The 27830-nt window shown below is 44.0% G+C and overlaps 1 protein-coding gene across 1 annotated transcript; it reads left to right on the top strand.

The window, feature by feature from the left end:
* The first annotated feature begins 158 nt into the window (after positions 1-158).
* eif2ak4 (eukaryotic translation initiation factor 2 alpha kinase 4) lies at positions 159-27731 on the top strand. The gene is made up of 39 exons (XM_072457951.1): positions 159-524; positions 606-721; positions 983-1085; positions 1175-1348; positions 1409-1489; positions 1573-1721; positions 1791-1891; positions 2091-2248; positions 2330-2868; positions 2978-3093; positions 3159-3310; positions 3378-3805; positions 3874-3946; positions 4038-4124; positions 4204-4326; positions 4406-4507; positions 4583-4646; positions 4715-4794; positions 5087-5188; positions 5264-5314; positions 5410-5646; positions 5911-5986; positions 6249-6370; positions 6616-6665; positions 6749-6917; positions 7523-7639; positions 7722-7787; positions 7871-8041; positions 8102-8236; positions 8446-8553; positions 8825-8953; positions 22204-22290; positions 22418-22530; positions 22614-22672; positions 22982-23085; positions 23732-23800; positions 25075-25119; positions 25978-26093; positions 27290-27731. Exons 1-39 carry the CDS (start codon positions 390-392, stop codon positions 27345-27347), a joined length of 4965 nt encoding a protein of 1654 aa, XP_072314052.1. The 5' UTR covers positions 159-389; the 3' UTR covers positions 27348-27731.
* Positions 27732-27830: the final 99 nt, after the last annotated feature.

Here is a 27830-nt window from a genome sequence, read left to right as displayed (position 1 = left end):
ATATGAAATATGAATGCGTGGCACTCGCACATGCCGCGTACGCTTCCCTGGCGCGTGTTTGCTGCCCTCTAGTGTTGACTTGAGGAGACGTGATGACGTAATGACGTGATGACGTTTCACGTACGACCCTGTTTACGACAGCCACGCGACACGGCCGCAGCTTGTGGCAGCTCCTGTCAGAGTTGTGGGCATGGCTGGACTTCTGATGGATATTTGACGCTGTCGTACATTATAAAGTTTTTGTTGTTGTTTTTTTTACTCCAAACGGGGGCGGTGCACGGAGCAGTGACGTGGATAAAGTCACACGGCTAAAGCTCGAGTTCTTCCTGTTTTGTTCGGCTCGTGCGTGAGGAAGAGCGCAGCAGCAGCACTGCCATGTAGAGCCCAGCATGAGCCGCCAGCAGCAGCACACTCTCACAGACGGGACAGACGACTACACTGTGCAGCAGGAGAACGAACTAGAGGCTCTCGCGTCTATATTTGGAGATGACTTTAACGATCTCCGCAATAAAGACCCGTGGAAGGTAGTCTCAGACAGCCACGTGTCCACAGCTCTCTAGTCTGACGTGTATTATTGTTGACACATGTGTTGCTTCTCTGTTTAGGTTAAAAGGCCTCCAGAGGTTCACCTTTGCCTGCGCCCCAACGGGTTAAATCACAAGCAGGAATGCTACGTGACCGTGGACCTTCTGGTCAAATGTCCAGTAACATACCCTGATCTGTAAGCAGCAGCCTCTGCACGGTCCACAAGTGTTTTACACATAACAGTAGTTTTGTGATGATTCAATAAGAAAAAGCTGCCTCTCTATAACCTTAATGCTGCATGCTATGAGCCTTCAGATACTCACATTCCCCACACTAAAGAATGCGTGCTGTTGTCTGTGTCCAACCAAGCTGTGATTCTTTTTGCTGCGTTACAAAGTAGTCCATAATAATACATAACATTGATCTTCAGTTGTTTGGTCTTTATATGTGGTGTCAGGCCTCCAGAGCTGGAGCTTAAAAATGCCAAAGGCCTTTCAAATGATATCCTCCAAAACCTTCAGCGTGAAGTCAATAGCTTGGCAGCTGCCCGATGTGGAGAGGTAGTACTGCACACTCCTGCAAACATGTCCCAAATGTTTGTTTAATTAATTTTTATCATCATTGTACCACTTTGTTTATTCTCTCTAAGGTAATGATTTACGAACTCGCAGACCATATCCAAGGCTTTCTGAGTGAACACAACAAACCTCCCTCAAGCTCCTTCCATGAGGAGATGCTGAAAAACCAGCAGAAACGGCAGGAGAAGAGAGCCCTCGAAGAGCAGCACCGGATGGACTTACAGCGGAGACAAGAAGAGGAAATGGTTAGGAATTTGGCAAACTTGTGACATGTAAATTATGTAAACATTTACACATTTTTTCAGGAAAAAGAAATTATGGCTGTGATTCAAGAGAGAGAAGATCAGAAACGGCAAGAAAAAAGAAGAAAAGAAATGGCCAAACTAGTAAACAAATATGATCTATAATGTTATAATATTTCACTCATATCCTTCAAAGCTTGATTAGATCATCCTGTGCTACTATTAAGGAGCTGCTGGAGTCCATTGAGCAGACAAATGCATCTAAAAGTGTTTTGGGTAGGAGTCCCCCAAGCCCCGTGATATCTCCTTCGGATCTGTCAGAAATCAAGAAAGGCTTTTCTAATCGTCGTCGGACTATGTCAAACTCACGACACCGGTAACAGCACAATGTCTATCTTCAGAGTGTAGATCAAGAAGTTACACTCATTTTATTATGTTTTTGTAGGCGGGATACATTTAGTGAAGATAACCACAGATCACAAGAACTCCTCAATTTTAGCAGCAGCACATTTGGAGAACTTGTTGTTCATAAAGGCAAACATTTAGGTGAGTTCGGAGTAAATCTGCAAAGTTTGCATTTGTAAATACTATCTTACTATATGTAGAAAAAGGTTCAGTTGTCATCTGGACTCAGTTTTAGAACTGAGTCCAGATGACTACAACTGAACCTTTTTCTACAATGGAACACTCCTGGACAAATGAGGGATTACACCGATATCTTACTATATCTTTTGTTGTTTCTTAGGTGTGAGTGAAAGGCTTGGTCGGAGCGTTCACTATGGGTTTGAGGTGAACTCCGGTGACTTTGTGGTAATCTATGAGTGGTCTCTGAGTTGGAGCAAGAAAGTGGGCAAGTTCTTTACAAGTCAAGAGACGTTAAAGATTGAAACCTGTAAAAAGCAGGCACGTGACACAAGCACTCTCATTTACTCAAGGGTAATTGGTAAAATGATCTGAATAATGTTCTGTATGTTTTCTGTGTAGATCCATGGAGCAGAAAATGAGCTGAACTCCCTCCTGCGACTGGAGCATCCAAACCTGGTACATTACATGGCTCTGAGCTCCACTGAAAAGGACGACTGTATAATAATTACACTTCTAGTGGAACATGTGTCTGGGACCAATTTAAACCAACATTTAAAGACACAAACGCAAGTGCCTTTAGATAAACTCTGCCATTACGCTGGCCAGCTGCTCTCTGCTCTGGATTACCTCCACTGCAACTCTGTTGTTCACAAGCAGCTGGGAGCGTCCAGTGTGATTTTAGACCCAGAGGGAAATGTGCGGTTGACCGATTATAGCTTATCTAAGAGATTTGCAGACATCTGCAAAGAAGATATTTTTGAGGAATCGCATGTGCGCTTCTCGGAGGTCACTGCCATGCCCAGCAAGACGGGCAAGAAGGGAGATGTGTGGAACCTGGGCCTGATGCTGCTCAGTTTGAGTCAGGGCAAAGAGGTGACAGAGTATCCTGTGACGGTGCCCTCCAGCCTGCCCGCTGACTTTCAAGACTTCCTTCAAAAGTAGGTAGCACGGGCAAATTCTCTTCTAACCATTTCAGAGTCTGTACTGTAAGAATTGTGTTTAGTGAGTGGCAGAATATGTATTTGAGCTCTGTGTGTATTTGTGTAGGTGTTTGTGTCTGAATGACGGTGAAAGGTTGACGCCTCAGCAGCTCTTGGAACACTCCTTTTTAAAGCCTCCATCTCCAAAATCGTCTCCACACTGTCAAGACGCAAGCCCCGAAGGTATTCTTACATACATGATAAATTCTATCTAATCTATCAATGAATTCACATATTTTCTTTTACAGATCTTGTGGACTTTGCATCAACTGTTGTCCCACAGAGCCACATCCTGAATGCTCCTTTCAGCTCAGTGGTGCAGAGACAGTTTTCTCGCTATTTTAATGAGTTTGAGGAGCTCCAGCTACTTGGAAAAGGTGCCTTTGGTGCTGTAATAAAGGTATTTACTGACAATTAGGTTTTATTTTTATTTTTTTTCGGTTTCTCAACGTGTTTTATCTTTTTAGGTCCAAAACAAACTAGATGGTTGCTATTATGCTGTGAAGCGTATCCAGGTGAACCCAGCCAGCAAGCATTTCAGAAGGATAAAGGGCGAGGTGACTCTGCTGTCTCGTCTGAATCATGAAAACATTGTCCGCTACTATAACGCATGGATCGAGAAACACGAAAAACCTTGTGTAGGTGCAATGAGCAGCTCTGACAGCTCTGAGCTACCAACGCCGGAAAAACACCCTCAGGAAAAGAAGCTCCCGACAAAGAATGTATTTGGTTTTGTGGACAATGTAGAGGATTTGGCTCCACCTCCTGCTCTGTCCAGTTCAGTCGAGTGGTCCACCTCCATTGAGAAATCTTCAAGTGCCAAGTGCAGTGGCCACCAGTCCAGTGATGAGGACAACGATGAGGACGATGAAGATGTGTTTGGGGCCTCCTTTTTGTAAGCATCCAAATGTTAACTATGTTCTTCTTAAAGTATCATGATTGTATCAGCTGTTTCTTTTTTAGGCCATCAGACAGTAGCTCAAGGAGTGACATCATCTTTGACAACGGGGATGATAGCACGGATGAGATGTTCCAGGTTTGAGGATTTCACCATTGAATATTTTAGATATTATCTTTGTCCAATATCAACAACAAATAACCAATGTATTTAAATCAACATTTGGCAGATGGAGCAAAGCAAAAAGCCTTTGGTGGACACAACAGAGAGCACAGATTCGGAGCACGCTCTCATAGCACATTACTTATACATACAGGTAAGCGCCTCCTGTGCGTCCTGTGGTACTCTCAAATCTTCTGTATGCTAATATGACACTTGTACTTTATGGTTTGTAGATGGAATACTGTGAGAAGAGCACCTTAAGAGACACAATAGACCATGAACTTCACATGGACCAAACCCGGCTCTGGAGATTGTTTAGGGAAATACTGGACGGTTTGGCATATATTCATGCGCAGGTGTGTGTTTCTGTTAGGTCTAGTTATTATGTCTTTGCAGCCATTTTCACGTTCTCACATCGACCCGTCTCTCCTCCAGGGAATGATCCACAGAGACTTGAAGCCCGTCAATATTTTCCTTGACTCTCAAGACCATGTGAAAATTGGGGACTTTGGACTGGCCACTCATCCGGCTAATATGGTATGGTAGTTAAAATCTTGGTGTACATTTTCCCCATAGGGAGTTTACAAATTCAACTTTATATTGTTGTTTCAGGCTGCAGCCAGTTTCAAAGGGGACGAGAGCGGCGCGACAACGACACCCAAACCCGACCCGACTGGTTAGATTGCACAATCTGGTTTTCAAATGTCAGTGCTCATTTTAATTGTTCTGATTGTTTGGCCTCAGGAAACATGACTGGCATGGTCGGCACTGCCCTGTACGTGAGCCCTGAGGTGCAAGGAAACACCAAAGCCACCTACAACCAAGTAAGGGTGCATTTCTCTACATATTTAGGGTTTGAAATGCCGGTCTTTAGTGGATGATCTGTTTCTGTTCAAGTGAAAGACCATGGAAATTAAGGTAGTTTTTTTTAATGAAATAGTAATATATTAAGCTTGGTAATTTATAACGAAGATTTGTTGTGTCTGTCTTTATGAATTATGTTGTCCCAAGCATCAAGTGTGTACGACGTTTATGTAGCTTTTCTTGTTTACATATGTAAGAGGATCTTTAGTCCGCGCAGTCTTGTTTACTAAGGGTCCCCCTGTTTATGTCTAGAAAGTTGATCTGTTTAGCCTGGGTATCATCCTGTTTGAGATGTCCTACCGCCCCATGACCACTGGAGCTGAACGCATCACGGTCCTGAGCCAGCTGCGTATGGTATGCAAGTCTTTAACTCTGGGGTTTTGTATAGTCTTGATTTGATTGTGAAACTAAAGTGCTGTTTTGTGGCAGGAACCCATTACATTTCCAGAGGACTTCAATCCAAATAATCAAGGAACACAGGTAAAAAATTAATAACTTAAACACAAGAACGACCATTTTTTCCCCATACATTTGATCAATAAATAATATTTATTTTCCTCTAGCTCTGGAATCAGAGGAAAGTGATTGAGTGGCTGCTGAACCATGACCCTGCCTTGCGCCCCACTGCCCAAGAGCTGCTCAAAAGTGAACTGCTGCCCCCTCCCCAGATGGAGGAGTCTGAGCTGCATGAGGTGCTGCAGCACACCATGGCCAACGTCAGTGGGAAGGCCTACCGCACCATGGTGGGGCAGCTGTTTGCCCAGAACCTCTCACCGGTCATGGATTACACCTACGACATAGATCTACACAAGGTACACACTGTGCTTTCTCTGTATTTGTTTCCAAATTTCCCCATTGTGTGGACAAACAAAGGCTATCTTATCGTCTTTGTTTTATTTTTATTGGAACGTCTACAATGTTTCTTTTCCCACCTGTAGGTGTCACTCTGCTCACACACATGGCTTCCCTCTGCCCCCTCTAGCTCTCCCTATTGCATCCTCACTCTTCCAGTAACAGACTCTTAGAGCTTAATCGATACCTTCTGATTTTTAACTGTGCGTTTGTTTTCCCTTCAGGGCAGCTTCAACTTCACTGGTGCCAAATTGCAGCAGTATGTGTATGAGACCATCACCCGGATCTTCAAGAAGCACGGTCAGTCCTCTGCTGTGTGTAACTGCGCACACCTTGACTTCTGACCCACTGTAAAGCCTCATTAAGAGACACATCCCCACATCTGTTCCAGCGAGCGGCATTTCAACAATAAGTGTACTGTTTGGCAGAGCACAGGCCCTGGTTACTGACGATCGTGTCCAGCTGTTTGCATTTGTTTAAGCTTTACTTTGTAACTTCTCATGTGATGTCTGAAGCAGATCAATAGTCGCTTGTATAGATATGTTTGTTCTGATATTGTCAGGGGCGGTTCGTCTTCAGACTCCATTGCTGCTACCCCGAAACAGGAAGCTGTACGAAGGCGGCGAGCTGGCCTGCTTCATGGACCATAGCGGAATGCTGGTCACGCTGCCCTTTGACCTCCGGGTGAGTCCAACACACGCTCACAAATAACATCCAAAGGTGAGCATGGCCCGGTTTTGAACACAAGCTAATTACACTTGGTAGTCGCATTAGCACTTCCACACACAGCGCCAGAGAGCAATCAGCAGCTGCTGCAGGAAAGCCTCAGGTCTAAATGGTTGTTTCCACTCTTTGATTGATCGCAGACTAATTCACTCTTCACAGGCTTTTTACTGGCTGACCTATGTTTCTCTGCTCTTTTATGTTAGATGGCCTTTGCACGATTTGTGGCTCGCAATAATGTCACTCAGCTGAAGAGGTACATTTAAATAAATCTTTGTTTACACTGTTGTGCTGTTGTACCTTACACAGAAGGATTGTATGGTTTGTGTGCTTCCGTAGGTACAGCATTGAACGAGTGTTTCGCCCCAGAAAGCTGGACCGTGCCCACCCCAGGGAACTTTTGGAGTGTGCTTTTGACATCATCACAACAGTCACAAACAGCCTTCTCCCTGATGCAGAGACCATCTACAGTGTTTACGAAATAATTCAAGAGTTTCCTGCTCTTCAGGTAGCCTATTTTAAATACATCCCTTTAGAAAGGCTTTATTTATTTATCTTTGCTGCTGTAGGTCATAATAATGACTTGACCATTTGGAGCCATCTTGGGGAATGTGGATGTGTAGTTCTTTCATTAAAATGCTGAATTTTTCTGAAGCAGAAAGCGTTCTCAGCTTCCACACTTTATGTTCAGACAAAGAATTTTGTTAGACAAGATGAATTATTGTGCTCTTAAGGAAACATCCTGTTTTTCTTCTTTTAGAATTCCTGTCACATTCCATCGCCAGAACTGTCCCCTCTCCCTCAGAGTTCCAGTGCACTTGATATTTGCCTTGTAAATGTGTTATTCACAGCATTGTTCATTTCCTTCCCTTGCAGCACAGTTAGATCCTGAGAGCTCCCAGAACAGTTTTTGTCTCCTGAACCTAGTTAAACAGGAGTTTGGCCTCTGGCTCATAACCTTGTCAGGCACCTTGTTTTTAAGTGAAAACATAGAAATCATAAGGCTCGAGAGGGCAATGAGAGAAATGTGCATTGTCCACCACGGTGTGTTCTTGCGGTCCACTTTAATTGCAAAGGGTTAAAGGTGACTTAACATGTGTTTTGTGACCACAGGAAAGGAACTACAACATCTATCTGAACCACACAAGTCTACTGAAGGCCATCCTGCTCCACAGTGGAATTCCCGAGGACAAACTGAGCCAGGCGTCCAACATATTGTGTGATTCTATGGTCAGTGCTGGCCACTCATGCTCTGCAGACACTCAGTGTACCTGTTATTGACCTGTTTGTATTAACGCTGCTTTTCCTTCAGTGTGAGAAGCTGACCAAACGTGAGGTAGAGGCAAAATTCTGCAACTTCTCCCTGTCAACTAACAGTGTGAGTGTCCAGAAGATGTGTGAACCTGGAAAGCTCAATAGAACCTGGAGTGACAAGTGCCTGTGTTCCTGTGTTTCCTCCAGTTGCAAACATTATATAAGTTCATAGAGCAGAAGGGCAGTCTGCAGGACCTGGCCCCGCTGTTGGCACTGCTCACCAAACAGAAGACTGCTGTCACTCAGCTGGCCAAGCAGGCACACAAGGACCTGGAGGAGCTCACTGTGCTGCTGAACCGCCTGGGGGTTAAATTACCGGTAATTTTGTGTGGGTCTTACTTTGTGCTTTGTGCAGATGTTAACATATTTGTTTTATAGGTTGTGATCAACTTGGGATTGGTGTACAAAGTTCAGCATCACTCAGGGATCATTTTCCAGTTCGTTGCCTTCATTAGGAAGCGGAAAAGAACAGTTCCAGATATAGTGGCTGCTGGAGGCCGCTATGATCATTTGGTATGTTGTGCAGTCGAGTATTAGTCATCCACATTCCCCATATTAAAACCAATAAATAAAGTGCGGTCTTAAGAATGCGTGTGAACCACATGTTTTCCATCCAAAACCTTCCATAACTCCTCTGTGTCCCCTCACATTATAAAGCACTGTTAGCTATGCCGTCTCAATGGTATCATAATGTGCTTTGTTTTTTTTTTTGGTGCTCATAGATTGTGGAGTTTCAAAGTCCGGCCTCCACAGCACCGGTCACCTCTGCAGTGGGGGCTAGTGTAGCTCTGGACAAAGTGTGCGCTGCTATAGCCAGCATGGAGGAGCCGGTAAGCACACTCAAACACCCAGGATGGGATATTTTACAGTAATCATTGTAATAAAGGAGCAGCAGGCTGACATTTCATATTTAATGATGCCTTATTCAAGCAGCCAGGTGCCATAGCTACTTTTAGATCTTAATGACTATGATCACTGCCTCTCGTTGCCATGCCGTTGTGTTTTTTAGAGCTATTTCTTTTACATTGTAAATACACAGTTGATACACAGAACATTTGCTATGAATTATTCAGTTTTAAAATTATTGTTTTTCTGTGACAGCCCCCTATAAGCTCATGTGATGCATTAGTGGTTCCAGTTGGTCATTCGTCTTTGTCCAAAGCCATCAGTGTTGTTCAAAAACTGTGGAGCATGGGAGTGTCTGCAGACCTGACCTACGATGTCTCACAGGTGAGTTTGGTGACGCACTCTATATTCTGCACTTAATTGGCGGCTCGAGTCTTTGTTCTTGCCATGTTTCTTATTCTTATTATTCTTCTTGCATGGTCATTTTGGCACAACTCGGTCATTTTTGACCCCCTGAACATTGATGAAAGTCACACATGGGGTCATAGGTCACACATGGGGACATAGACGCGATCGGCTCGGCCCGAATTCGAATAAAATGGAGCTTGCGAGAACGCCCGTCGCAACAGTGCCGACTAGTTCAAAAAAGAAAAAACATGAAACTCTTAATCTTTGGCTTGACACATGAAACTTGGGACAGTGATAGAGCCTTTGACGTGTAAAACACACCTGGCAGCATCGCTCTATGATAAATAGGAAGTCAGCCATGTCGAATCAAAATGGCACCGCCACGTTTGACTTTTTTTTTTCAAAATCGTATTTGTCCTAGGTTTTATGTCCGATCGAGCTCAAAACAACACTTTTTGCATCTCAAGACATTGAAATTTAATAAATATTCCCAAAAATGTTGACATTCTTTACGGTCTCCGCGTGACACGCCCTCAAAAAAGGCTTCATTTCCTATTTTTTCATGGACAAGTCACGCCTAATGGAATTGATCTACGGAGCTCATATTTCACTCACTAATGCGTTTTTATGATCTGATTGGAAATAATTAATACCCATGTAACAAATTTACTCTATAGCGCCCCTGATTGCGTCTGATTTGTTTGAAACTCATGGGTTATATTCTCCTCGAGACGCCGTGAAAAAAAAACGCTTTGCAGATATTGTGTATTTTCAGTATTGGCCAGCAGGGGAGCAATGAATGCCTTCACTTCCTCTTTTATTTTGATGGAACATTTCCTCTCGTGCCGTGGTCTTATGTTGTTGTTGTTGTTTTATGGCGGTTGACATCCGAGTGTTGCATTACAGCCAGACTTTATTCCTTAGACTTTGTCGTAGTCCTAAAAGTTCTTCTTCCAGTGCCTTGACTTGGCTGGTATCCAAGTGTTACATTACCACCAGACTTTATTCCTTAGACTTTATTCCTTAGGTGTTTTATGTTGTTGTTGTTGTTGTTTTATGGCGGTTGGCATCCAAGTGTTGCATTACCGCCAGACTTTATTCCTCAGACTTTTCGTAGTTGTTGTTGTTGTTGTTGTTTTATGGCGGTTGGCATCCAATTGTTGCATTACCGCCAGACTTTATTCCTCAGACTTTTCGTAGTCCTCAGACTGTCGTAGTCCGTAAAAGTACTCCTTCCATTGCTTTGGTGTTACAAAGCCCATGAGGTCATGATATGTCTTTGTGACTAGAATAGTTGTTGTTGTTTCAGAGACCGACCGGCTTTATTCCAGGTAGACTCTTCTTCATCTTCCTCTCCTTCTTTGACGTTCGGTGCTTCCACCGTACAGCTTTATTCTTCAGGCTTCATTCTATAGGCTTTAATATGTCCACTGATGTCGCTGCTTGGTAGCCGTGCGTCTACGAGACTGGGCGAGGACAGGAGACCACCCCCACCCCCATCTCGTCACTCTGATCACCCTGACTCCCCAAAAGCAGACCCCCATCACTCCGACTCCCATTTAGCGCCTTTAGCCTGTTTTCTATATCTGCCCAATCAAGCTCCTTTGTTCCAAGGAATCTCCCTGCAGCTTTAGCAATGATCCTGATCCTTTCAGTTCTGCTTTGAGTCTGAGCAGCACAGTTTACAACATCCACCATAAAGAGTACAAAATCCTCTCTATCCACAACCAGGGTATTCTCATTAATTCTGGAACCTGCACACTTGGGACCTCCACTCTTGAAACCTTCACACTTCTTGGGAGCCACGCTGGCCTTTCTCATTTCGCCCTGGCTGGGAGCAGCGCTGGCTCCTCTCTCTGTATTTACTCTAAACTCGTTACTTGAAACTTTCTTGACTGCATCTGCATAGGATATACCTTGAGAGACCTTCATTTTCTGCACCTCAGCAGCTCTTTTGCTAAACCTGCATCCCCCATAGGCAGAGCTATGTTCTTCCCCACAGTTACAGCACTTCAGTTTTGCTCCCACGTCACACTTCCCATACTCATGATCTCCTGCACATTTACCACATCTTTGCCTCCCTCTACAGACCGCTGCAATATGCCCAAAGCGCTGGCACTTAAAGCAACGCAGGGGCGGTGGAACATATGGCCTAACGTCATGGCACATGAACCCAATGAACACCTTACTAGGCAGGCACCTCCCTTCAAGCGTTACCATTACCGACAAGCTGTCACATCTAACCCCATACCGGGTCACCTTCAACCGCCTAGCGTCCACCACCGTAGCTCCAGTCAAATTCTCCTTAACTTCATCCACAGACGTCGCCGTAGGGACACCTACGATAACTCCTCTGACCGTGTTTCTTTCAGCATCAGACACAAGAATGTCCTTTCCACCCAGACGTTTAGTTCCAATCGCCTTCCGTTGCTGAGCCGCGTCCTTGCACACGACCAGCAGCGAGCCATCTCTAAGGACACTCGCACTCTTGATCACTCCCACAGCTACAGTTAGGCTCTTTGACAATGCCACTGAATTCCACTCCTTAAAGGATGCACTATCCTGTGCAAGCTTTATGATCACCTTACAGTCTCTGCTCTCACTCCGGATATCAATAGCTTCAGCCTCATCCTGCTGCTCATTCCCAGAACCCTCGGACGAGCTAAGGGACTTTTTACGTTTCCGGGCACGTGCAGGCAGAAAAGGCTGCTCCTCCACGCCGTCCAGAACGTCTTCCATCCCCGATCCACTCTCCTCCGCCATCTCCCGTCTCTCCAGACCGGAGACTACTTCACTTGGCATCCAAGTGTTGCATTACCGCCAGACTTTATTGTTTTATGGCAGGTGACATCCGAGTGTCGCATTACCGTCGTAGTCCTCAGACTCTGTCGTAGTCCGTAAAAGAACTCCTTCCATTGCTTTGGTGTTACAAAGCCCATGAGGTCATGATATGTCTTTGTGACTAGAATAGTTGTTGTTGTTTCAGAGACTGTGAGGAGACCTTGCTCAACACCCGGTCTGGAGAGACGGGAGATGGCGGAGGAGAGTGGATCGGGGATGGAAGACGTTCTGGACGGCGTGGAGGAGCAGCCTTTTCTGCCTGCACGTGCCCGGAAACGTAAAAAGTCCCTTAGCTCGTCCGAGGGTTCTGGGAATGAGCAGCAGGATGAGGCTGAAGCTATTGATATCCGGGGTGAGAGCAGAGACTGTAAGGTGATCATAAAGCTTGCACAGGAGAGTGCATCCTTTAAGGAGTGGAATTCAGTGGCATTGTCAAAGAGCCTAACTGTAGCTGTGGGAGTGATCAAGAGTGCGAGTGTCCTTAGAGATGGCTCGCTGCTGGTCGTGTGCAAGGACGCGGCTCAGCAACGGAAGGCGATTGGAACTAAACGTCTGGGTGGAAAGGACATTCTTGTGTCTGATGCTGAAAGAAACACGGTCAGAGGAGTTATCGTAGGTGTCCCTACGGCGACGTCTGTGGATGAAGTTAAGGAGAATTTGACTGGAGTTACGGTGGTGGACGCTAGGCGTTTGAAGGTGACCCGGTTTGGGGTAAGATGTGACAGCTTGTCGGTAATGGTAACACTTGAAGGGAGGTGCCTGCCTAGTAAGGTGTTCATTGGGTACATGTGCTATAGCGTCAGGCCATATGTTCCGCCGCCCCTGCGTTGCTTTAAGTGCCAGCGCTTTGGGCATATTGCAGCGGTCTGTAGAGGGAGGCAAAGGTGTGGTAAATGTGCAGGAGATCATGAGTATGGGAAGTGTGACGTGGGTGCAAAACTGAAGTGCTGTAACTGTGGGGAAGAACATAGCTCTGCCTACGGGGGATGCAGGTTTAGCAAAAGAGCTGCTGAGGTGCAGAAAATAAAGGTCTCTCAAGGTATAACCTATGCAGATGCAGTCAAGAAAGTTTCAAGTAACGAGTTTAGAGTAAATACAGAGAGAGGAGCCAGTGCTGCTCCCGGCCAGGGCGAAATGAGAAAGGCCAGCGTGGCTCCCAAGAAGTGTGAAGGTTTCAAGAGTGGAGGTCCCAAGTGTGCAGGTTCCAGAATTAATGAGAATACCCTGGTTGTGGATAGAGAGGATTTTGTACTCTTTATGGTGGATGTTGTAAACTGTGCTGCTCAGACTCAAAGCAGAACTGAAAGGATCAGGATCATTGCTAAAGCTGCAGGGAGATTCCTTGGAACAAAGGAGCTTGATTGGGCAGATATAGAAAACAGGCTAAAGGCGCTAAATGGGAGTCGGAGTGATGGGGGTCTGCTTGTGGGGAGTCAAAGTGGTCAGAGTGACGAGATGGTTAATTCTGGTTAATTCCAGGTTAATTCTGGAACCTGCACACTTGGGACCTCCACTCTTGAAACCTTCACACCTCTTGGGAGCCACGCTGGCCTTTCTCATTTCGCCCTGGCTGGGAGCAGCGCTGGCTCCTCTCTCTGTATTTACTCTAAACTCGTTACTTGAAACTTTCTTGACTGCATCTGCATAGGATATACCTTGAGAGACCTTTATTTTCTGCACCTCAGCAGCTCTTTTGCTAAACCTGCATCCCCCGTAGGCAGAGCTATGTTCTTCCCCACAGTTACAGCACTTCAGTTTTGCACCCACGTCACACTTCCCATACTCATGATCTCCTGCACATTTACCACATCTTTGCCTCCCTCTACAGACCGCTGCAATATGCCCAAAGCGCTGGCACTTAAAGCAACGCAGGGGCGGCGGAACATATGGCCTGACGCTATAGCACATGTACCCAATGAACACCTTACTAGGCAGGCACCTCCCTTCAAGTGTTACCATTACCGACAAGCTGTCACATCTTACCCTAAAACCGGGTCACCTTCAAACGCCTAGCGTCCACCACCGTAGCTCCAGTCAAATTCTCCTTAACTTCATCCACAGACGTCGCCGTAGGGACACCTAGGATAACTCCTCTGACCGTGTTTCTTTCAGCATTAGACACAAGAATGTCCTTTCCACCCAGACGTTTAGTTCCAATCGCCTTCCGTTGCTGAGCCGCGTCCTTGCACACGACCAGCAGCGAGCCATCTCTAAGGACACTCGCACTCTTGATCACTCCCACAGCTACAGTTAGGCTCTTTGACAATGCCACTGAATTCCACTCCTTAAAGGATGCACTATCCTGTGCAAGCTTTATGATCACCTTACAGTCTCTGCTCTCACCCCGGATATCAATAGCTTCAGCCTCATCCTGCTGCTCATTCCCAGAACCCTCGGACGAGCTAAGGGACTTTTTACGTTTCCGGGCACGTGCAGGCAGAAAAGGCTGCTCCTCCACGCCGTCCAGAACGTCTTCCATCCCCGATCCACTCTCCTTGTTGTTGTTGTTGTTGTTGTTTTATGGCGGTTGGCATCCGAGTGTTGCATTACCGCCAGACTTTATTCCTCAGACGTTTCGTAGTCCTCAGACTCTGTCGTAGTCCGTAAAAGTACTCCTCCCATCGCTTTGGCGTTACAAAGCCCATGAGGTCATGATGTGTTTTTGTGACTAGAATAGTTGTTGTGTCAGAGACCAACCGGCTTTATTCCAGGGAGACTCTTCTTCACCTTCCTCGCCCTCTTTGACGTTCGGTGCTTTGGAAGTACAAAGCCCATGAGATCATGGGACGTCTTTGTTGTTTTACAAAGCCCATGAGGTCATGGGACGTCTTTGTCGTTTTATCCTTTAGAAGTCCTTCTTCCATCACTTTGGCGTTTCTAGGCCCATGAAGTCCAAGCGCGTTAGAACATCCTCTTGCTCCTCATCCTCGGCTCAGTCTCCAACACCCCCCACCTCTATAAACGTTTACCCAGCCCTGTGCTACATAAGTAAGCAACCACAGCCTGACACAAACCCTGTGACTGGATCGCCAGAACGTTCCGCAGATTGAACTCCCGCCCATTATTCCGAAACCACAAGGCCAACCCGGCCCTTTCCCTATCATAAGCCTCACAGCAAATCAGCACATGCTCGACAGTCTCTGGCACCCGACAGTGACCACACAGACCGGTCGGATGTTTGCCTATTTCAGAGACCAACCGGCTTTATTCCAGGGAGACTCTTCTTCATCTTCCTCTCCTTCTTTGACGTTCGGTGCTTCCACCGTACAGCTTTATTCTTCAGGCTTCATTCTATAGGCTTTAATATGTCCACTGATGTCGCCGCTTGGTAGCCGTGCGTCTACGAGACTGGGCGAGGACAGGAGACCACCCCCACCCCCATCTCGTCACTCTGATCACTCTGACTCCCCACAAGCAGACCCCCATCACTCCGACTCCCATTTAGCGCCTTTAGCCTGTTTTCTATATCTGCCCAATCAAGCTCCTTTGTTCCAAGGAATCTCCCTGCAGCTTTAGCAATGATCCTGATCCTTTCAGTTCTGCTTTGAGTCTGAGCAGCACAGTTTACAACATCCACCATAAAGAGTACAAAATCCTCTCTATCCACAACCAGGGTATTCTCATTAATTCTGGAACCTGCACACTTGGGACCTCCACTCTTGAAACCTTCACACTTCTTGGGAGCCACGCTGGCCTTTCTCATTTCGCCCTGGCCGGGAGCAGCACTGGCTCCTCTCTCTGTATTTACTCTAAACTCGTTACTTGAAACTTTCTTGACTGCATCTGCATAGGTTATACCTTGAGAGACCTTTATTTTCTGCACCTCAGCAGCTCTTTTGCTAAACCTGCATCCCCCGTAGGCAGAGCTATGTTCTTCCCCACAGTTACAGCACTTCAGTTTTGCACCCACGTCACACTTCCCATACTCATGATCTCCTGCACATTTACCACACCTTTGCCTCCCTCTACAGACCGCTGCAATATGCCCAAAGCGCTGGCACTTAAAGCAACGCAGGGGCGGCGGAACATATGGCCTGACGCTATAGCACATGTACCCAATGAACACCTTACTAGGCAGGCACCTCCCTTCAAGTGTTACCACAAGCTGTCACATCTTACCCCAGACCGGGTTACCTTCAAACGCCTAGCGTCCACCACCGTAACTCCCGTCAAATTCTCCTTAACTTCATCCACAGACGTCGCCGTAGGGACGCCTACGATAACTCCTCTGACCGTGTTTCTTTCAGCATTAGACACAAGAATGTCCTTTCCACCCAGACGTTTAGTTCCAATCGCCTTCCGTTGCAGAGCCGCGTCCTTGCACACGACCAGCAGCGAGCCATCTCTAAGGACACTCGCACTCTTGATCACTCCCACAGCTACAGTTAGGCTCTTTGACAATGCCACTGAATTCCACTCCTTAAAGGATGCACTATCCTGTGCAAGCTTTATGATCACCTTACAGTCTCTGCTCTCACCCCGGACATCAATAGCTTCAGCCTCATCCTGCTGCTCATTCCCAGAACCCTCGGACGAGCTAAGGGACTTTTTACGTTTCCGGGCACGTGCAGGCAGAAAAGGCTGCTCCTCCACGCCGTCCAGAACGTCTTCCATCCCCGATCCACTCTCCTCCGCCATCTCCCGTCTCTCCAGACCGGGTGTTGAGCAAGGTCTCCTCACAGTTTTGGAAGAACCCGTGGTCTTAGCATTAACGTTAGCATCAGCATTAGCGGCGAGTCTTTTAAGAATAAAGTATTTTAAGAATAAAGTATTTTAAGAATAAAGTATTTTAAGAATAAAGTCTTAAAGAATAAAGTCTTAAAGAATAAAGTCTTAAAGAATAAAGTCTTAAAGAATAAAGTCTTAAAGAATAAAGTCTAAAGAATAAAGTCTAAAGAATAAAGTCTAAAGAATAAAGTCTAAAGAATAAAGTCTAAAGAATAAAGTCTAAAGAATAAAGTCTAAAGAATAAAGTCTAAAGAATAAAGTCTAAAGAATAAAGTCTAAAGAATAAAGTCTAAAGAATAAAGTCTAAAGAATAAAGTCTAAAGAATAAAGTCTAAAGAATAAAGTCTAAAAGAATAAAGTTTAAAGAATAAAGTCCAAGAGAATGCAGTGTCGGGGCAATTGTTATCAAAACACGGTCGCGCGGGTGGCGAGAGCCATCATCGCGACATTCTTGTGATTCAATTAGACTATTGAGTTTATAGGCTATAATTAAAACATTAAAAATTACCTCAAGAAGATACCGAAACGTCAAGCCTCCCAAAGAATAATAATTAAAAGCGTAATGGACGATTTTTCGCCGATTTGAGAACTCAAGCGGAGGTGCATGCGCACTCCCCCCGTGCGGACGCACAAAACAGCCTCACTTCTACACGTGCCTTTGTTTATTAGCGCGACGGATCGCATCGCATCTCTCGTCTCCCGTAGATTTGCGTCTCTTCTGAGCCAGCTCGAACTGTCTTTCTCCGTCTTAATTTTGTCCTGTACACTGAGGGAACTAGATTATGATAGATCCATGCGCTTAGACACGCGGAAACGTGCTGCTCTCGGGGGACGAGCCACACGTGGCTGCAGGTGAGCGGTAGGTGCGTTTTATGATTGATACGTGGCAGGAGTCAGGACTAATCGGCAGTCCACGCCACGAGGCAAGGCAAGGCAAGGCAAGTTTATTTGTAGAGCACATTTCATACACAAGGCAATTCAAAGTGCTTCACACAGCAGGAAAAATGCATTCAAATCACAAAGAAATTACAGAAACAGAAATACAATAAAATTAACTAAATTAAAAATTATCAATCCAACTGATTTTCTAAACTAATAAAATCACAAACAAAAGAGAAGAGTGCAAAGAAAAAATCCTTTCAGTCATATGCGCAGCTAAACAAAACTGTTTTTAGCTTAGATTTGAACATTGTCAGAGTAGAAGCCTGTCTCACATCTTCAGGAAGACTGTTCCAGATTTTAGCTGCATAAAACTGAAACGCAGATTCCCCATGTTTAGTCCTGACTCTGGGCACCAGCAGGAGGCCGGTCCCTGAGGTCCTCAGAGTCCGAGATGGTTCATATGGCACTAACATATCCAAGATGTACTTTGGTGCTAGGCCATGGAGAGACTTGTACACAAGCAGAGCTGCTTTAAAGTCCATTCTCTGAGCCACAGGGAGCCAGTGCAGAGACCTGAGAACAGGACTAATGTGATCATACTTCCTGGTTCTAGTCAGGACCCGAGCAGCAGCGTTCTGGATGTACTGCAGCTGTTTTACAGCTCGTTTGGAGAGGCCAGTGAGCAGGCAGTTACAGTAGTCTAATCTACTGGAGACAAACGCATGGATAAGTCTCTCTAAATCTGGTTTTGACACTATATTTTTGATTTTGGCAATGTTTTTTAGATGGTAAAAAGCTGCTGATGTTATTGATTTGACGTGGCTATTAAAGTTCAAGTCTGAGTCCATTATTACCCCCAGATTTCTAACTTGGTTTGTAGGTTTTAGAGCGAGACTCTGGAGGTGACCGCTAACACTTTCGCTTTGTTTCTGTGGGCCAAAAACGATTATTTCAGTCTTGTCTGAGTTCAGCTGGAGAAATTGTTTTGCATCCACACACTGATCTGTTGGATGCAGTGACAGAGTGAATCTACTGGTCCATAGTCACCTGCCGATAGTGAAACATAGATCTGAGTGTCGTCTGCATAATTGTGATAGGACACATTTTCACTGCGTATCAACTGACCTAACGGCAGCATGTAGAGGTTGAACAGAAGGGGACCCAGGACTGACCCTTGGGGCACTCCACAGGTCAGGGTCATGTGGTCTGAGACACAGCTACCAATTTCAACAAAGTACTTCCTGTCTTCCAGATAGGACCTTAACCACTTTAGGGCAGTGCCAGTGATGCCCACCCAGTCCTCTAGTCTCTGTAAGAGGATCCCATGATCGACAGTGTCAAAAGCAGCACTCAGATCTAACAGAATTAAGACTGAGGCTTTGCCCGTGTCAGTGTTCAGGCGGATGTCATTTGTCACCTTGACAAGAGCAGTCTCAGTGCTGTGATGAGGTCTAAAACCTGACTGAAAAACATCAAATGAGTTGTTTATTTAGAGGAAATCTGTGAGCTGTTGTAAACAACCTTTTCAAGGACTTTGCCCCAAAATGGCAGATTAGAGATGGGCCGGTAATGACTCAGTACTGCGGCATCAAGACTGCTCTTCTTTAGGAGAGGCTTTATGACCGCAGTTTTCAAAGACATTGGGAATGTTCCAGATTGAAGCGACATGTTAACTATGTGAGTGAATGGTGCTAACAAACTGTTCAGCACAGACTTTAGAAATCTGGTGGGTAACACATCAAGGCAGCATGTAGATGAACTCAGACTGGTGATGATCTCATGGACAGTTTTGTCAGTTACTGGTGCAAAGTGAGTTAGCTCTAAGTGTCTTGGTGGTTTTAGGGTAATTTTTTGCATTGTGAGATTTATAGCATTTTTAATGCCCTGAACTTTGTCATTAAAGAATAATGCAAACTCATTACACTTGGATGTGGAAATGAGCTCTAACGGCAGCTGAGCTGGAGGGTTTGTTAATCTGTTTACTGTGGCAAACAGGACACGCGAGTTGTTACTGCAGCTTCCAATTATTTCAGAAAAATATCTTTCCCTAGTTCTACATAAGATTAGGTTGTACATGTTCAGCTTTTCTTTGTAAATCTCTTTTTGAACCTGGAGCTTTGACTTGCGCCATTTCCGTTCGGCCCTGCGGCACTCCCTTTTCTGTGCCCTGACCGAATCATCATTTCTCCACGGCGCCTTCTGCTTATTTTTAACCATTTTAGCCTTTATAGGGGCGATGGTGTCCAGAACATTCAAAACACTAGATGTAACAGAGTTCAACAAATCATTTACATTAGAACATGAGACATTTTCAAAGTTTATCATTTCCATAAACAGTGCACCTGTGCCATCACTTATGTGTCTCCTCTGAACAACTGCAGGACCAACCGGTGGTTTGGGAGAAACAGACAGGTCAAAGAAGACACAGAAATGATCAGACAGAGCAACATCGATCACATTAACATTTGAAATATTTACCCCTTTTGTAATTATGAGATCTAGAGTGTGTCCTTTGCTGTGGGTGGGGCCTCTCACATGCTGAGTAAGACTGAAGGTTTCAAGGACAGCATCAAGCTCTTTAGCGTTTCTGTCACAAATATTATCAACATGCACATTGAAATCACCTGTAATGACCAAACCATCAAAGTCTGTGCATACAACTGAAAGCATCTCAGTAAAATCATCAATAAAACTTTGGCAGTGCTGGGGAGGCTTGTATAAAACAATGAAGAGAATGGATGGAGACCGTTTTAGCTCCATTTTAAAGGATACATACTCAAATGATGAAAACACCCCAAAAGACAACCTGCGGGTAATTATTTCATCTCTAAAGACAGCACAGACTCCACCCCCTTTCGTGTTTCATATTCAAACTTAAAGTTGGGTGGAGCAGATTCTATCAGAACTACATTTCCTGTGTTTTTGTCAAGCCATGTTTCAGTTAAAAACATAAAATCAAGATTATAAGAAGAAATAAAATTATTAATTAAGAGAGATTTGTTACATAAGGATCTGACATTTAGCACAGCAAGTTTCAGACTAGTTTCAGTGGGACTGGGCTTTATCTTTTCACAGGGAATATGAATCACATTTCTCAGATTGGGCCTGGCTCGCATTTTGTTTTTCCATCTGTGTGATGATGTGACTACAGAAATAGCACTAGGGGGGGCTCTTTTTACATAGGGCCCCGGGTTGGTTTGATTTTTAATGTGACAATAAGTCCCGGCAACGCTGAGACCCAGTGCATCCTAGCTATGGGAGATACCAGGTGAAAGGCGAGGTTGGATGGGTGGTGGGGCTTTTGTAGCCAAGGAGAGTTTTGGGACCAGGTGAGAGGCGAGGGGGGATGGGTGGTGGGGCTTTTGTTGGTGTAGTCGGCTTGTGCAGGGAAGACATAGCCCTTGCTATATTGGGCGTGAGTGGAGCCATCTTAATGCCTGATTTGATCAGACTTTCAAAATGGCTGGGAAGGCCCATGGGTGAGAGTGGAGATGAGAAGGAGAATGATGAATCTTTAGTGGGAGTAGATGTTGCAGGGGGAACCCAGGGCTGGTCTGAAGGCAGGGGCGATGACAGGGATGTTGTTGGGCTTGTCACAGATGGGTCCAAGGCCTTTGAAGATGGACGAGGAAATAAGACTACTAGTATTAATGATAATAATGTGCTTTACAGGCTTGTCAAAGCCTTTCAAAGCGCTACCCTTTAGTCAGAATTAATCCACTACTGAATATTGTTATTGAGATATGCAACAAAAATAAATCGAGATATTTTTTTTTTTTAATCAATATCACTCACCCCTAATTTCAGTTTATTTTAAGATAATTTTTTTATGCATTGAATGAGGCCAATCAAATGTGCCTAATCTTGCAGTGTGTGAGTAAAAACCCAGTCTAAATGTAGCTTACATTTAGGAAGCAGAGGCCGTTTCAGGGGAGCACAGGTCGCCCCTGTAGTTGTTTCCGGACCGGTGGAGGAACACATTTATCTTTGTAGATTGTTTGGCCTCTACTCCTAAAGCGGGCAACACCTGATTTCTGCCTTTTCTCGCATGTTTAAGTCTAAAGCTCGACAGTTTTGTTTTTAACTTTGAGGCAAATACACACTGTGTGTTTCACAGTGGTAAAGAACTCACAAACACAAAGCCTTTGTTTCTGCTAAAGGACAAAGAAGGATTTAAATTTATTACCAAAAAAGGCCTTGTTATGCAATAAGTAATAAATCTGTGCTCCCCAAGTTTGTTTTTCATTTTAATCTCTCCAACTGAGACGTTGCAAACCAATCTTTTCTATTTTTACCTCAACTGGATTTATTGCACGTTGCCCTACCTCAAATAATCAGCCTCTTTCTACTTTGTAATTATGTAATGTAACTGGATAAGCTGGAAGAACAGACTGTGCTGTATTACATTGACACTTTGTGACGTGTGTGGTGGAGCTTTAAGGGGAAGAGAGCCCAAAGGTTCACATCACTCAACTTGATTTTAACACCACTCACATGCCGTATTCTTAACATTCAGTCTGACTTCATTCAAATTTGGAATTTTTATAGATTTTTATGGCAATTACTTCTTTCACTACCTTTTTCACTAGTATCTTTGAGATGCTTATCAGCCTTCAACCATTATTACCCTTTGTTCTGACTTGTTGACTTTGTTCTGTCAATTGGAATTTAGGCCTCCATGTTAAGAAAGTGAAACTTTATGCTGATTTCATTTGTATGTAAATGTTATTCTATATTTATAATAACTTTAGTTAAGTTGTTATTTTTGTGTCTAGTCCCAGGAGACCTTGATGGACCAATGCAGACTGGCTGGGATCACATGTATGGCCATGGTCTCCGACAAGGAGGGCAATTACATCAAGGTACTCAGAGTACAGTATATAAAGCAGCCCTACATAAATAGTCATGTTTAATAAAACAGATGTGTTTCTAGTTCTGACAATCTAAATGATGGTGACAGTATGTAACACCTGAGTTACGTCGTTGCAGGTAAAATCCTTTGAGAAGGACCGACAGTCTGAGAAAAGAATTCCCGAGAATGACTTGGTGGACCACATTGTTCAGAAATGTCGGACCAAATTCTTTGAAGAGCGAAACATCAGGTAGAGACATACTGGAGCTGCAGGGACTTGTGAAGCCTTAAGAAAGGCTTTGTCTTCTAACAGTTGTCCTTATGCCTCACCAGGGAAAGCTCTGAAGGCATGACTCTCCCCAATCCCAAAGGATCACTGCTGAACACTACAGGTACAGGCTGCCTAAGCTGCTCTTTACAACACACTCCTGTTTAATCCTCTTGCTCTGTGTTTTTACCCATGAGCCCTCTCTTCAGCATCAGACAGCTGCACTTCTGTTTCTTGATGTGGTTAATGTGGTCAAAATATGTTCTATTTTAACTGTTATGATGAAAGTCTCTGGAGTTTAGATTTTGTGAGCAAATAAACACATATTTTTGAGGATATGTCACATTTGTGAATTGATCAGGCAAAAAGGGATTTCCATAAAATTATAAAATGTGTCTTAATTATTATTATAAGTTTTGTTTTTGTCTATTAGGATTATCAGAGCAACATGGCAGCAGCACCACTGTGAATATGAACGTGAACGTCATCAGCCCAGAGAAGGTCTCTTCGAGTGTCAAACGACGCTATGAGACTCAGGTCAGTATATTTTTCATTCCGTTTTGTTAAAATGTAACATAACCCTTTTTATACCCCAGAGTCAGGACTAAACATGGGGAATCTGCCTTTCAGTTTTATGCAGCTAAATTCTGGAACAGTCTTCCTGAACATGTGAGACAGGCCTCTACTCCGACAGTGTTCAAATCCAAGCTAAAAACAGTTTTGTTTAGCTGTGCATATGAGTGAAAGGATTTAATTTGCACTCTTTCCTTTTATGTCTTAAACTGTTTTGTGATTTATGTCATGTCTTTGTGATTCTAATGCATTTTTTTCCCTGTTGTGTGAAGCACTTTAATTGCCTTGTGTACAAATTGTGCTCTACAAATAAACTTGCCTTGCCTTAATGCTAATGAGTCTTGCACAGTGAGTGAGGTTTAAATATTCAGCCTGTTATTGAGTAACTTGAGATTGTGACTGTGATCCTCAATACACTTTCTATTTGAACTCTTTACATGCCAAAGACCCTAATAAGCCGTGTGAGTAATTGTTGTGCTGTACTCAAGCTTTCAACTCCATCCAAAGTCAACAAAGTGCTTATGAATCCATTTAGGTGATAATGACCCGTCTTTGGTCATGGAAACCGTTATTCTCCTCATGTTTTCTCTCTCTCTTTATCTCTCCTCAGATTCAAACCCGATTACAGAATCTCGGTAGCAATTTACTGAACAAGAGCAATGACATTGAGGTTCTAGCGGTAAGTCGTTTGTTTGTTTACCCCTTTATCCCTCTCAAACCCCCCGCACCCTTTTTTCTCTGCATGGTCGCCTTATCTTTCAGCTCATGTGTGAAATCACAGGCAGAGGAAAGGCTTCTGATAGCTAAAACAGCAAACATCTCTGGGAGCAGCGTTATAATAGAACCTGCAACTGGTATCTTTGCTCACTATTCATTCTGGTCATCTCAGTTTGTACCTGCTGGGACTTTTTGGAATATGTTACAAGCTTTCGGAATAGATTTGCGGCTCATTTTAATTTAACGATCATTTGAGTTATGAAGTGTTGAGTAATTAATCACACACATTTCGGAACATTTACCATCTATAATTGCTAACTTACAGCATGTTACGCATTTATTATAGTGCGTTGTCTTTGACTGTCAAAGCATGTTCATTTGTTTTTATATTTTCTGAATAAATGTTGTGCTTCTTACACCTTTTTTTCTTTTCAAATGGCAATATAATAAATTGAAACGTGTAGATGTCTAAACTAAAGTGCAGGGTTTCAGGTCCTGTAATATAATAATAATAATTGTATTTACATAGTGCCTTTCATGATGCTTCAGAGAACAATAATCAAACAGTCAAAACATTAAGCAACAAATTATACAAATAAACAGGTACAGAGTGCTTCCTGGAGATGGGCTGAAACAGGGAAGAGTGCTGCGGCACTCACCATGATGACTCATCCTGGTGAGTAGCCCCTGTTTGTCTGCTCATCCGAGGAGAAGGATAATAATCTCTATCCTTCTCCTCGGATGAGCAGACAAACAGGGGCTACTCACCAGGATGAGTCATCTCTAGCTAAAGACTGCTGGAATCAATCAAAATACCACTTTGGGCACATATATGAGGCACCAAGAGCACTGTAAGAAGGTTAAAGGCTCTGAACAGTTGATTTTGCATGATATGGGCCCTTTAAATAATGTTTTTATTCGTTAGAAAATGCATTTACAATTTCTTGCCCTTAATATCAGAATACAATCGTCCTATGAATATTCCCTTTTCAGCTCGGCAGCTTAAGCCTTGATATCTGGTATTGTCTTTACACCAACCCCTTGTTTTATTTTGATTTTGGGGAGTTTTTTTTCCTTTTTTAATATGCCACATTATCTCCAAATACAAACATGCCTGGCTCCTACATTCTCCTCTATGTTAACGTGTTGTGTTATAAATGTTTAACTTGTCCGCTCAGTATATTGTGTTTTCCCTGAGACAATCATCACTTGTGTTTTGCTTGCGTTATCTTCCAGGTGGACCTGCAGAAGGAAACTCTGATCAACTTCCTGTCTCTGGAGGTTGGTTGGGACAGTGTTGATTAAGCATGTTATTGAGTCAATAGTGCGGGCTATATTTGAATGAATAGTGGGAGCTACAGTGGGAAGTGGAAAGAACTGCCAGTGAGGTCAGCCCTCGAGACAGGAAGAGGGGATCCCGCTTGCTTCCTTACAGTTCTGACTGACGAGGAGCGAAGTGAGGGAACACCCTGGACTTTTTCCACAGCCCACTCATCTGACGGGGCTCTCACGTTTGCAGGAACCTTATAGCTTAGCAAAAAGAGCTCTGAGAAGGTGTTTGTATCACATTCCATGCTCCTGAGAAAATCACTCATAAAAACGTGTTGGTTCCTTCTGTTAAAAAGCTGTAATTATATTGTGGTAAGAAACATAAGGAGAGGTGAAAATGTCCGCAGCGCGGGGATTATATAAGCAATGGCCTCCATTCAATAACTGAAAAGGCCACCTACACTGGCCGCACATATGTCAGAAAACACTTGTGGAGTATAAAAAGCATGACAATACACAGTGTGTGGAGCCAGGCGTGCAGGAAAGGTCTATTTTGAATATGGCAAATTGCTCCAAGTCACACAAGCAAATCTATAAACCCACTTGCGCTTTGTGGCTTCACAGCTCTGCTCCCTCTGACATGCACAAATATACTCCACTGCTGGACATAGAACTTCTATTCATTGGCTCCAAATGCCTTAGTTACAGAGCAGTGCAGCTATAGTTAACGGTATGACAATGACAAGTGTATTTTGTTATGATTTCTGACAAAGAAACTGTTCTCACTGGTGGTGCCTTGTACATGTTTGACTTTCACATTTTCAGGGCCGGCGCATATTCTGAAAGACTGTTATTTTTCTTTGACCGCAGTTCGACAACGAGGAGCAGTTCAACAGCAGCGTGAAGACTCTCCTGTCTCGACTCCCAAAGCAGCGATACCTGAAATCCATCTGCGATGAGGTTCACAATTTGAAAATTATAAAGCGGTATGTTCTTTAGTGATACTGCAAGGTTTGGGGTGTGGACTACTTTCCTTTGAACTGGAGTCACATCTCGGATTACAAATGTTCCATAGTTCCATCAGTTCAGGTGTTAAAGTTATTTTTGTCCAGCATAGAATTCTCAAGCTGCACTAGAAACTTGCTTTGGCGATATGATGCAACATAATGACAATAAATAATAGTAAAAGGAGTTTACTCCAATAAAACAAGAATAGAGTTTGACTTATTACTTCAGCTATAATACTATCTTCTATCTGATCCACTACGGCACCTATCATTTACATTTTAGTTATATTAGACATGTTAGTTTAGCCCTTTGAAAGCATTTTAATATAAATCACAGTCTAGGGCTGGAGAAAATTGACCCACAGTTTTCAGGCGCATTACTTTAGTCGAATGTGATCAAATGGCAGGAAACTAATGCCGCGCAGACATTTTCCAAGAACTATTGAATTGCCTCGGTAGGCCCTGGACCCCTTCTGCGCCCCTTCTGCTTTGCCTCATGTATTTCTATCCCCCACTGCCTCGTATTCATAAAAATTCAACCCCCAAATTCATAAAAGGTTTATTAAAAAGTCCACACTTCCTTATATGAGCCGCTCCCACTCCAAAGGCCCTCGTGAATCCGCATAGACCAGGTGTAACCGTGACATTCAGCCCATGAAAGAGCCGTTAGACCGATAACTACAGGCCCACTCCAAATCCGCCGCTGATCCCATTTCCTGAGGTGAAATCTGGAGATAGGTTTTCCTTGTTTGGTCTTAACTTGTGGCTCTGAGCACTGATCGACTGGTAGCACTCGGATTGTGTTTGAATGTCCGGGAGAGAGTAAAACGTCCGTGTTCGTGCATTGTTGTTGTCCTTGGATACCCGTTCGCTAAAGAACACAAGTATGAGGTGAATTAGATCTAAGCCTCTCATTTAGGCTTTGTCATCAGAGCGTTCTGTTTTCATTTGTCCTCTGATGTGTGCGTCATTTGCCGTTGGAAAGTGAAGTCTTTGCTGATTGTGTCACTGGGGCCATAGGGACTTTGGGGCCCGCATTGAAGTATGTCAGGCTTGTAAATGGCCCTATAGTCTTGATTCAAACTCATCAATGTATTTACTAAGCTTATGTTTAACTGGCAACATAAAAGAAGGATCTGTATGTAGTGCTGAAATGTTTGATTTGCTTTTCGCAGGGTGGCTGTGGTGGTGCTGTACAGCTACAAAGACGACTATTACAAGATCCTTCTTTAGAGCAGGTGGAGCTCCACCGGTTTGGAGAAAATCATGTAGACAATGCTTCGGAGACTGAAAAAGGATTCAAGCAAGAAGTCTGAGCCCCCGAGACAGGATTTGTCAGTTCCATGGTGTATGATAAATCCACACACAACTTTTTTTATCGGTCCTCATCAAGAAGGAAAGGACTTGCCTCAAAAGAACTACATCAAGACAAGGGCTTGTGTCTTTATGTAAGATGTTTTATATTTGTAATAATGATGTCCAATCTTTTTTGTTGTGAACTACAGTGTTTTTCAAGAGAATGTGAGCCTTACGTGATGAGATTCTAAACCTCTGTTCTGGAAATTATGTTTCAACCACAATAGTACATAAAACAAGTGGCAGACGCCTAAAAACATCCTCACAAGTTTCTAAAAATAATTTCTGTAGCACTTCTGCAGACATAGACTATTGTGAATGTGAAGGCCTGGGAACCTTCCTGAATGTGTGGTTTATGGA

The sequence above is a fragment of the Eucyclogobius newberryi genome, unplaced genomic scaffold (assembly GCF_026437365.1).
Source record: "Eucyclogobius newberryi isolate DKJ021-1_F unplaced genomic scaffold, fEucNew1.0.hap1 SCAF_21, whole genome shotgun sequence".
Classification (NCBI taxonomy): domain Eukaryota; kingdom Metazoa; phylum Chordata; class Actinopteri; order Gobiiformes; family Gobiidae; genus Eucyclogobius; species Eucyclogobius newberryi.
The sequence above is the reverse complement of the archived record's forward strand: the minus strand, read 5'-3'. Positions and strand labels throughout refer to the sequence as shown.

What these genes read in the sequence shown, in the direction of transcription:
- eif2ak4 (XM_072457951.1), top strand. Translation starts at nt 390, where the DNA reads ATGAGCCGCCAGCAGCAGCACACTCTCACAGACGGGACAGACGACTAC. An exon ending in TTTCAAGACTTCCTTCAAAA is followed by an intron (nt 2,869 to 2,977) that starts GTAGGTAGCACG and finishes GTATTTGTGTAG; the next exon opens with GTGTTTGTGTCTGAATGACG. An exon ending in ATGACATTGAGGTTCTAGCG is followed by an intron (nt 23,801 to 25,074) that starts GTAAGTCGTTTG and finishes GTTATCTTCCAG; the next exon opens with GTGGACCTGCAGAAGGAAAC.